We start from the raw sequence: 11,521 nt of genomic DNA on the forward strand, positions 1-11,521 counted from the left end.
AACTGAACAAACACATCTCCCCAGAGGGTGAAAATGATTTGATTTTTTGTTAATCCAGTTGCACACTTCATCGCTGTTTAATTTTTACAATGAGCTATTTATTGTTTTCCAAGCTTTTCTGCAATAGTGCTCGAGCTCCAAGCTCCAGCCACCACAGCCAGATGATACAAGAAGGAGCCCAGAACCAGCCTCTCAAAAAAAAGGCATTTAACCTAATCTCTTTAAATCTAACAAGCCCAAGTCCTACAGAACATCCTTCCTGTCTTTCGAGAGAAAGGGGCAGGGTGAATTCCCTTCAGCAAAGCCTCAGTGACAGGGCACCTCCTGCGCCAGGACACAAGGATGGTCTGTGCTGCCACTGCTCTCTCTGGGTACAAGGTACTGCCTTCTCTAGAGGCTCTTCATTTAGTGCCTGACACTGCACTCTTCAACAAAGCAGTTCTTAGGTTGTGAGCAGCTAAAACTCACCTTCAGCTGTTTCTGCTGCTTTGATTCTTTCTCTTTTTCTTTTTTCTGCTTCTTTTTTGCAGTCACGTTTCCATCTACCTCTTCTCCTTTTCTCTTTCTAATAGAGAAAAACAAAACAAAACCACACACACATGAAAGGAAGTTGTTGAAATGCTGTCCAGCAGTTACCAGAGCTCAGATTACTGACTGCCGATATCTGCACAGGCTTGAATATCCTCAGTTTTGGCAGGCAAATCCATTTTTGAAATTCCTCAGTGCTAGGTTACAGACCTGCACTTGGCTCTGCAATGTGAGCTGCCTCAATCAGGTCAGGCACACTTTAGAGGTTTTCCACAGGGTAACCGTGTGGTGTGGGAGAAGAGCACGTGAAAGACTGCAACGCTCTCAGGCATATCCATCTATATATTCATCTCCATTCATCTCATCTATGCATCTATACACCAAAAGCATACCTAAGGATCACTGAACAGCTCTCCAAATTTGGGGATGTGTAGCAATCAGGTTAAAAGACCACAGTGTCTTTCAGCTGAATCAACAGCTTGATCAGCTTAGGCAGTCTATACTGAAATAAAGGAGAGCAAATATAGTAACTTTAATGAGTTAACACACTGGAAAACTAGGTATTTCCCACCTAGTTTCTTCTTCAGACTGGAATTAAGTCAAGCCTCTGAAACCAAACAGGTGCAAGTTTCTGGAAAATTTCAGTGCAAGCACTGTAGCACAAGTTTCAGGTGCAAGCATTGGAAAATGCTTCCAGGCTCACAGTGGCTTTGTGATGCACTGTTGGGAGCTGCATGTGTGGAAACATATTGCTATTTGTTAGGCCTTAGAGCTGAAGGGAGAAGTTACAGAAAACATTGCTCCAGAAAGACTAGAAAGTCAAATGAAAACTGGGGGATTTTGGCAGACTTCAGAGTGACAAGGGACCTCAGAAGAACATAATTTATTTTTCCAGAGTCATGCCATCCCCTTTGTCTGCCTGGAGCATGTGTTCTCCTTGTGAGGATGTCAAGAGAAATTCTATCCCAGCTGAGATAGGACAGGCCTGCAACTCGAGGCAGAGCATGAACACAGCTTGGATCACACACTCCATTTTGACAGAGATGCTTTCTGTTACAAAACATCAGCCAGCTCTCTTTTAAAGAAAGCCTCTCCCAACTTTGTAAGCTGTGGCTGAGGTTAAGTCATGAAGTCGACATTTCTGATTGCTCTCCTACTTACAATTTTAGACAGCTCTTTCTAGGACTTTGCTCCCATTAAGACTAAGAATGTCAGGAGGTACTCTCCTTCCAGAGACTCCTGCATGAGACCTGTATGTTCTAGTAACTTGCCTGGCCCTAAAATTGTGCTAAGTGCTCACTTTATTTGCAGTGGCCACAACAGCCCACCATTAGCACCTCTGACCAAATCACAGTTCAGAGCACTCTGAGGGACTGGCTTGGCAGAAGATCTCATCTTCCAGCTGTGCCCCTGCCAGGTGCCATCAGTGAGCAGGGGCTATGCTGTACATCTCCCTCGTGGTGGGGGGAAACAGCCCCACTGTGCTGCCAGCAACTGCTTGAGAAAAACTTCACCCTCTGTTCTGGATCAGGCAAGCAGCAACCAGTGTGGCAGGACTGGCTCCAGCACACACACACAGCAGTGCCTCCAAAAGTCCCCAGGCCAAGCAAGTCCTCCTTCCTCCTTGGCTGCAGCCCCTTCTGGGAGCAAGACCAGAGCATCCACTGAGCCCTATCAAGAGGACAATGACTTACCAAAGTTTTAACAGAGTCAGGGGTACACAACAGAATCTGTGAAAAACTTACCAGCCTGAGTGCAAAGCGTGCTGCTGCACCTTCCCAAACCAGGGATTAATGATGTCAGTGCTCAGGAGGGGTGCCCAGCCCTGGGTAACTGCAGTGCCTGCTGACAGCCAGGCTGCCTCCAGCAAGCCAGCACTCACTCCCACAGAGTAACCTGTCTCCTAAGGGAGCCAATCCAGCACAGCAGCCGCTGGAAGGATCACTCTGCTGAGAGACCCTGTGACCCAGGGAATGTGTCCAAAGAGTCACTCTTTTGGCAGCTTTTCCTCAGGCAAGGGGACAGCAGTTCTGTACAGAGTGATTACAGTACCTGCTCCAGCCACTGGAACAAACCATGGAGTGGGAGGGAACAGCCCAACTGCAGGGAGGCATAAAGCTATGGGTCACCACCTTCTGTTTCGTGCCCACGGCTAAAGCAAACACCAATCATTTTATATAGCCTGGAGAAGGGAATGGCAAAGCTGACTTCATCTTACAGCTTCCCAAAGCGGCACATTTTAGAGCAATCTGTAAACTACACCCTCACTGACACAAGAACACACACACAGAGGGATCTTCCATCCTTGGGCCACAAAACCATGTGCTGCCCACAGCAGTGGGGTGCTACTGTGTACACCCTTTCTCCTGCTGGGGAAGGGACAGCCCTCCACCTCTGACAGGTACAGCCCAATAGCTTGCCTGGAAGGACTGGTATTTCCCAGGCAATGCAAACCTCTTCTCACCTTCATGGAGGCCACACAAGATTTATTCCAACTTCAGAGGAGATGAAGAGGTAAGTGAGCTGCCCCACTGTGGCCTGGCCCTTCCTGACCATCTACTCTATTTTTCACACTCACCTCTTCCCCTACCTACAATGAAAAGGTGGAAAGGACAGTCACAACAACCCTGGATAAAGCAAGCAGCCCAGCAGGGAGGAACAAGAACTCCTTTTTTCACCTCCTCTCTGTAAAGCACTGCCAGACTGTTGGTGACCTGAGCACTTAGCATTTGCCTCAGGTCACCTCTGCAGCTAATCCAGTGCTGCATGACATCTCCAGAGTGACACTTTACTCCTGACCTGGGCAGCAATTCCATCTAAACAAGTGAGGCAGAAAATACAGGAAGTATTACAGCTCAGAGCAGGAGGACAAAACACACACTACCAAAGAAATACTGTCAAAAGGAGCTCACAAGCTGCTACTGCATTTCCTACACCAGCACACAGCATTCTTTCCACAGAGAAGCTGCAGGCAAGGACACAAGATCCTCCTTTCCCAGGTCTGCAAAGTGTTAGTGCTTAGGCAGGACAGCCCATAGCCCAAGGGAGGCTTGCATGTCTCACCCAGAACTGGCTGAGGAAAGGAGCCAGGATCCTTGCAGTAAATCCTTCCATATTTGGTCTTCACAAGGAAAGGATTTTCCAACTTATTCTGGGTAGCCCTGCTCCACACCTCACCTCTCCCATGTGAAAAAGGCACGTCTCAATGCCACTTTTACACAAAGGGCTGACAGGGCAGTCCCCAAGTCTGAGATCCTCCTCAAAGTATGGGCTGGACATGCAATAGCAGCACCTGAGTTTGGATGTGTCACATCTGAATTGCACAGACTTCTGAGTCAAGATACAATTCAAATGCAGCCTCTTTAGAAATATCTTCACAGATAATTTTGAGAATCTCTCTTGCAACAGACACTTTAATATAATTTCTGCAAGAGGCTGTAATTTCTGTTGATAATTTCTGTTATCTGATCGAATTCACAAGGTGAATTATCCGAGGTAACTGCATCTCATTCAGGTTTCTGAAGTGTTCTTCCTTTGGCTTCCTCATAACTCCTGTGCTTTCTTGGCAGCAAAACCACCAGATAGTTAGCACACCACACTCTTCCACTCATGCTGTTTATTTACACTCTCACCCATTCTGTTTGTTTGACAGGCAACGATTTTTCCAACTGACCCTTACCACCCTTGGCCCAAGCACAGCCCAAAGAGCAGAAGGTAGTGGAGCATAAGAGCCAGCCAGCAACTTGAAGGCTGAGGGGCTTGTTCAGGAAGTGCTTAGAAAGCAGGAAAGATGAGACATCCTGCTGCTTTTCTGGTTCACATTACCCTCCACCACCAGTGCAAGCTTTTCTCCACTGCAATTCTAGGCTTTTATTTACGCAGTGACTTGGCAAACTACTTTGTGGCCTTTCCTTACAAAGCCTTCATATTTTGCATAGCATCCCAGAAGTGGCCCAGAAAAGCAGTCAGGGCAGACAAGAGAAGCACTTACACAGTCAAATCTCTAGAGCTTTGCTGAGGACATGGGAGAAAACTACAAATAACCCTATTAAACTCACTGTTCTAGGACAAAGCAGAACTCACATCTCAGCACAAAAAAGCAAAGGACTACTTGAAAACCTGTAAGTGCATTAAAATACTGCACTTCTGCTTACACTAAGCAATGCACAAAGAGGTAAAATCCCTGCATGGAAAGACAGCAGGCTGCCCAACAGATGCACACATCTCCTCTTGGTCTCTGCCAGCTCAGCAGAGCAAGGTGAACAGAACAGAACCTGACAGGGCTCTGGCCAAAGCCCCCATCCTGGGGTGCTGCAGGACTCTCCCCACAGCACCCACACCACTGCCAAATGCTCCTGGAGCAGTGGCTTGCCAAGGAACTACACACCACACACATCAGCTGCATATGTGAAGGACCAATGCTGACAAAGACTGCACAGCCGTGACATGGCCACAGCTTCTCAGAACAGACGTCAGCCTTGCTGGACATTTTCATGGTAAATCTTTGCAAAAGCAAAGTTGAATTAAGTCTAAAATGTACACAGAGAAGCCTAATGTTTTCCAATGACAAGATCTTTCTTATTTGTAGGATCCAGAAATACCTAATGTTCCTTCCTCCATGGAGACAATACAACACTGGTTTGTGTTATGAAGCATTACTCCAGGCAAAGTCATTTGAAGAACAAGTAACAAAAACCTCCATTAAAAAAAGAAAGATTCACAAAGCTAGCAAGTCACCTGGAAACACTTCTCTGTCAGTACAAGTTCTGTCAAAAGCCTCCACTGAAAATCTCAATGCAAGGCAATGAAATTTCGGACACACTATAGAAGATTCAGCAAAAAGCATCCAAGTGTAAGCACTACATGGCCAATAAACACCATTATCAGATTCAGTGCCTGTCACAGTTCAGCAGCTCATAGATAAAAGATGTCAAATCAATTCTCTAACAAGTGGTTTGAGCAGAGAAACCATTGCTGATAACAGTATCACACAAGGAGACACAGAGCCCAGTATGCATTTATACTACACAAGCATTATTTTATGGTTGAAAGCCCTGAATCAGCCCTCCAAGTCACAGCTGCAGGTCTCTGCATTTCCTCAAGGCAGTCACAGGGGGCAACTGGACCGCAGGTTCCCAGGGACAGGGAATGTCTGCTGTCATCTGCCTGAGGTCACAGGAAGGACCAAACCTTCCTATGACCAGTATTCTTCTAACAGAGACAACAGCATCCCACAACATTTATCATGGATGTATTTAAAGGCAACAGCTCCTCCAGACAACACCATTTCTTACACTAACCACCTACCCTTCACTCTTGGTAGCTGGGAGCTGCTTCTTCAGAGTTTCTTTATCTTCAGCTTTCAAGATGCTGAAGCCCAGGAGCTGGGTGGCCCCGTAGGCCGGGAGGAAGCCCAGCTCTGCTCGGCGGCTCACGAAGCACTCCGGGTGGTACCAGTTATCGATCATACCCAGCTGCGGCTTCTCAGGATGCACCATCTTCTTGGAAATCCGGATCTGGCCCTGAGGGAGATGAAAGTGACAAAAGAGCAATGGTTAGGCCATTCTGGAAGGAGCAGGATGTTAACAAGTTGCCAACATGATGCTTCCTAAAAACTTGTCAAGCAGTAACAGTTCCTCTATCAAAGTCTGCAACTTTTGTTCAAACCCTTTCACTACAGTTCCTCTACCATTTTCATGTACTCTTGCTAGGTTGAAAAAGTCACCTTTTAAGGCAGTTTTCTGTTCAAAATCCACTCAAACTGGGTACGCCTGTTGTCTGTATTCAAACTTCCAGTAAGCTTACTAAACTCACATGAACAAGCCTCATAAAGGCACATGTCAAAATTAACTTTATGTCCCTATCACTCAAACATCAATGCTAATATCATCTTATCCTGCTTTACTGAAAATTACCTTTCAGATGTCCAACAAGCAGATGTTTTGCAGTACAGCAACAAGCAGGAAAAGCTGCAGTTAGTGGTGGCTCTCTTGCTGCCGAAATGTTGGTGAGCAGCATTCCCAGCCTGCTCTAAGACCCGAGTGAAAGGAGGGATCACCAGGCTTGAAGCTCAGGCTACCATGCCTGAGGGATGCCTTTACTGTCAGCTGTCCAGGACACAGCTGCTGCTCACACATAGAAATGCAGCTCTGCAAGTGCTTTCCATATGCAGGACAGACAGGAAGCAATTATAAAAGCCACTGTTTGAATTAAAACTGATGAGAGAAAAGATGAGATGGAGAACTTTTTTACCTTTTCTATTTTCTGCTCACAGCCTTTGCAAGTGCTTCTGTTAGACTTGGCATATTCTGCAGCAAAGTCATTTAGGCTCTTCTCAGCTTTACCACCTCCTTCCTGTTCCCCTCCTTTTCCTGAAGAACAAAGCAAATACAGGATTCAGCTTTAATACGCATTCCCTTACTTTCTTATTCTCTGTCCCAGATTGTTAGCAGTCTGCATTAATAAACCTCTTGGGTTCCAGCCACTCGTTTGTCCAGAATTTGAACAGAGAGCAAGACAATCAGTCCACGCTCAAAAGCACCACAGAGCCACCATAACCATGCACTGAACTGAAGGTACCATTAAGAAAACAATAGTACAACAGCATCTGTTAACATTAAAGAGCTGAAAACTAAATACACTGATCATGATAACAAGAAATGCTTTTCAATATATCTGCCAACTGACTTGGCTTTTTCTCCTCACTGATTTAACATGCTGGATGATACTGTCAGCATCCTCGCCCTGGAGTGCGGAGACATCTCAGCAATTCTTCTGACATCACTCGCTGAAGCGACGTGGCCATCAAAGCACCACAATAACAGCACAACAAAAGAGAGCACAGCTCCAGATGAACCTCCAAACACCATGAGGCTTCTGCCTACCTCCTCCAGGGCCTCCAGTTTCAATGGCTTTCTTGATTTTCTCCTGATCTTCCCACCGAAGCTCGGGGAAGCCGTCAATGTCTGCATGGGACACAATTCGAGCCCGCTTCCAGAAGCAGCTGTAGTGGTGCCAGTGAGGGACTTTGCCATCAAACATGGGTGACTAGCAAAAAAGCACATTAGGCCAAGATGAAACAATTCAAGCAGAATCAAGAGGAAAAACAAAACAAAGCCCAAAAATAAAAAGGAGTATCTGGGTAAACACACACAATTTCTTCTTTTCATTTTTCTTTAATTCAAGAGCTGAATACTAGGACAAAGTCTAAGAAGAAAATCTAATAAGACAGACAAGCTGCTGGAGAGATGTCCCCAAAGTAGAAAGACCTGGAAGGAGCATTTAGCTAGCTTAACCAGTCCATCACCCTGCTGCTCAGCCCATCTGTTTTACTGAAAGAAAAAAAAAGTCACAACCTTAGCACGGCTGCACCAGCCCCTGTGACACTGTGCAGCACAAAAGGCTCACTCCCTCTGAGAGCCACTTCTCAAGCAAACTGTCTATATACTGGAGAACCCATGGCAGGCACAAGATAAGAAGGGCAGCTCCAAGGATTGTGGCCTGAGGAAACTCCTGAATGGCCTGCAGGAGGTAGAGACAAAATTCAATGGAAACACCAGAGCCCAGTTAAAGTTCTGCATCAGAGGCTGACAGCAGGCCACAAAGATGATCAGAGGGCTGAAGAACCTCTCCTGTGAAGATAGGCTGAGAGAGTTTGGGGTGGTCAGCCTGCAGAAGGCTCCAGGGCTATCTTATAGCACTTTCCAATACCTGAAGTGGGCCTACAAGAAAGCTGGAGGGGGAGTTTTCAAAAGGACTTGTAGTGATAGGGTGGTGAGGCAGTGGGAAAGGTTGCCCAGAGAAGCTGTGGATGCCCAATCCCTGGAAATGCTCAAGGTTGGATGGGGCTCTGAAGAACCTGATCTAGTGGAGGGCATCCCTGCCCATTGCAGGGGATTGGAACTGGATGATCTTCAGGGCTCCTTTCAGACCAAACCATTCCATGATCCTGTGATCAGGACAGAAGCATCACCCAAATCCTCCGTGAAGTGCAGCTCCAGAGTGCCCTGCCCCACACCAAGCACTTGTTTTGCAAGTACCCCACTTGTTTAAAACTCACAGTAGGTACTATCCTGCCATCACTCCAGTTACCCACCAGGCAAAATAACCTTACAGTGGTTTGGCTCCAAATAACACACACAAACAGCTGCTGTACTAATAATACTCAGTGCTGTGTAATTATAATTACTGATGATACAGAACTAATGACCTAGGAAAGCCTTCCATGTGTCACTCACTAACAGGAGGGAGTTAAAAACAAGCCAAAACCAACAGCAGAGCTTTGTGCATGAGCAGGAAGGAAAAGGAAAGGGCTTCGAAAACCACAGCATGGAACCAGGAGATCTGAAAGCCCAAACTACAGCCAACCATCTACCCAAACTGTAAGAGGACATTTATATTTCCAGATGGGCTCTTCCCACAAGCCAGGACTGCATACCCAGCTATCCTCACAGCAGCCACCCTGCAGTTGCTCTCAATGTGTCTGTAAGTCACACGCAATTTTGGCACTGCAACGTGGACTCTGGGCTTGTGTCTAGAGTTGTGCAGGCTGATTCGAGGCTGTTCCCAACACAAAGGCTTTGAGGGCACAAGGCACTGGGGAGTACAAAAGAGAGCAGAGCTGGCTCAATCTTTAAGACAACCATACAAGCAGTGAGTAATCTCCTCAATATGGAGTTTCAGACTCTTCTCTGTGTGGAAAATGAAACCTCTAGGCAAGCTGGGCCTTGTTTACATAACTTCTCTCAGCTCACCTATCTCTAGACCATAGTTTCCTAAACAAACTAAGGAAAAAAGAGACCGATTCACTTTCACAGTGCACGTTCAGATAACAGAAACCGCTCCGTTCCAGCTGGAAGCAAAAGACAAAGCTGTGCTGGTCCTGCAGGGCCTGGGTGCCTGCCCTGTGCCAAGCACCCAGAATCCCACTGTCATTCAGAGCCCTTCACTTGAGGAACCAAAACAAAAGGGAGGTTATGGCAGACACAACTGCAGCCACGGTCTGTATGTCTCTTTAATTTCTTCAGCACAGTTTGCAGAAGAGCTCGATGCACTGATGCTGGCACAGAGGCTGCTCTGCAGGAGATTTCCCCAGAAAAAGCAAGGGACCCACATGCTCTGCTGAAATTCAGGTATTTACAGCGGGATGCTCAGCAGCAGCGTGTGCTCCGCTGGTACAAAAACTAGCAGAGGAAACAGCAAGGAAATTCAAGACGTTGTGGGGAAAATAAATAAAAATACAAGTGTTTGGTGTAAGACCGGCAGTTTTGGGGAGATGACCGGCAATGAAAGGCAGTGGCTCCGTGAGGAATGTCATGGTCCCAGGAGCTCACCCCATAAACCAAACCCTAGCGAACCAAAACACAACTCCTACCCCCCGTACTGATGAAGGGCAACCCACCCCGCACCAGCCTCAGCTGCTGGGCAAGACAGGAAGGGGTAACAAACGTGAGGAAGCCGAGGAGCAGCAGCCGGAGCAGGGGAGGAGCAGCTGCTCCAGCGAGCGGCTGAGGGCAGCGGGGGAGACAAAAGGAGAGGCGGCAGGAACACGTGCGAGCAAACGCTGCAGCTCGGCACCGCACGGTCCCGCACCTTCCCAGGGGGAGGAGGCTCTGCGGAACAAAGGCAGAGGCAGGTATTTCCCCTCCGGGACAGCAGCTTTGCCTCCAACCCCGGCGGGCCTGCCAGCCCCGCCCGGCAGCCCGGGCGAGCGGGGACCGGGCCCTTCCTCCCCGCCGCTACAAGCGGAGCCTCTTCCAGGGGCACAAGCGAGCTACGTCCTCCAGCGCCGGCTCCTCGGGCGGCGGGGAGCCACAGCACCCGTGCACTCATCCATCCCTCCATCCATCCGCAGGGCTTTGCGCTGCCACGTCCTTGCTCGCCTTCCGCAGACACACACGTAAGCCTTTGCTTACCTTTCACAGCAACACCCCCAAACTCAGCCCGCCCCCAGCACGCTGCAGGCGCCCCCTCCCCTCTGCCCTGCTGCAGCCATTGGGGACAGTCCCCCCTCCCAGCACAGCGGCGATTCCCTCCGCATCCTCCCGCAGCAGGCAGGGATGCCGGCTCCGCACACAGCTCCCAGCCCCCAACACAGGACGGGGCTCTTCCCTTCCTTCCAAAAGTAAGCCGAGCAGACTCTTCCCCAAAAGGCATAAATGATAGCGTGAGGGCGGCGGGGAGCACACCGTGCCTCCGCAGCCCGTTCGCCAATCGCGGTTCAGCTGTTTCAGCTGCCATGTGCCAGCCAGCTCGGCCAGACCACCGGGGCCCGGCCGCTCATCTCCTCCGGGGCTGCCCCAGGCTCCCGCAGCTCTCGGGCCGCAGTTCCGCTGTCTCGCACGCAAAGCGCGCACCGAGCGGGGATTCCCCGGGCCCGGCACCGAGCGCTGCGAGCGGCACACGCTTCCCGGGGCACGGAAAAGCCGAACCACGGAGCTCGCCTGGCCCCACGGACGGCAACAAAGCGCCTCTGTGCGGGCCCGCAGGCCGCCCCCCGGCCCGCCACGGCCACGGCCGGTGAACTTTGCACGGCCTGGGCTCCAGCCGCCCCTGCAGCCCGGGGGAGCGGGGGAAGCGGCTCCCCCGGCCGGGAGCGCTGCGGGCAGGGCTGCCCCGGGCACCGGCGCTGCTGCGGACACGGCAGCGAACGAAGGCGCCTCTGTTAAAAATAGGCTGCGCTCGCCCCCGCAGCAGCGAAAGGCGCGGCCGAGCGGCTCCGGAGCACCGCGGCGGGCGGAGGGAGCGGAGCCCCGGGATGGCCCCGCCGCCGGCGGTACCGAGCGGAGCGGCCGGATCAGCCCGCCCCCCGCCCGCGGCGGCCCCGCCACGCGGTACCTGCACCATGAGCGCCAGGCGCAGCGAGTCCTTGGCGATGCTCTCGCCGCACTTCTTGCAGGAGGCGCGGCCGCTCTTGGCATACTCGGCCCGGTACAGCTTCTCCGCCGGCTCCGCCATCGCCGCCGCTCCCGCTCCCGCCGCCGCGCCCCCGCCC

The 11,521-nt window shown here is 50.1% G+C and overlaps 1 protein-coding gene and 1 long non-coding RNA gene across 2 annotated transcripts in view; one reads left to right on the plus strand and one right to left on the minus strand.

Moving 5' to 3' along the window:
• The window catches only part of LOC121357028, a 31,987-nt gene extending 26,394 nt beyond the window's left edge, over positions 1-5,593 (plus strand). Inside the window, exon 5 of the long non-coding RNA XR_005955665.1 lies at positions 5,117-5,593. This is a non-coding gene — a long non-coding RNA (uncharacterized LOC121357028). The remainder of the gene's footprint in view (positions 1-5,116) is intronic.
• Positions 1-11,515, minus strand: part of PARP1 (poly(ADP-ribose) polymerase 1) — a 32,840-nt gene extending 21,325 nt beyond the window's left edge. The window contains exons 1-5 of the mRNA XM_041473951.1: positions 11,365-11,515; positions 7,413-7,575; positions 6,781-6,899; positions 5,836-6,050; positions 469-565 (exon numbers count right to left, since the gene is read on the minus strand). Of these exons, the coding sequence (XP_041329885.1) occupies positions 469-565; positions 5,836-6,050; positions 6,781-6,899; positions 7,413-7,575; positions 11,365-11,484 (714 nt within the window). The 5' untranslated portion in view covers positions 11,485-11,515. The remainder of the gene's footprint in view (positions 1-468; positions 566-5,835; positions 6,051-6,780; positions 6,900-7,412; positions 7,576-11,364) is intronic.
• Positions 11,516-11,521: the final 6 nt, after the last annotated feature.

Source organism: Pyrgilauda ruficollis, unplaced genomic scaffold, assembly GCF_017590135.1.
Source record: "Pyrgilauda ruficollis isolate IOZ18807 unplaced genomic scaffold, ASM1759013v1 scaffold31, whole genome shotgun sequence".
Classification (NCBI taxonomy): domain Eukaryota; kingdom Metazoa; phylum Chordata; class Aves; order Passeriformes; family Passeridae; genus Pyrgilauda; species Pyrgilauda ruficollis.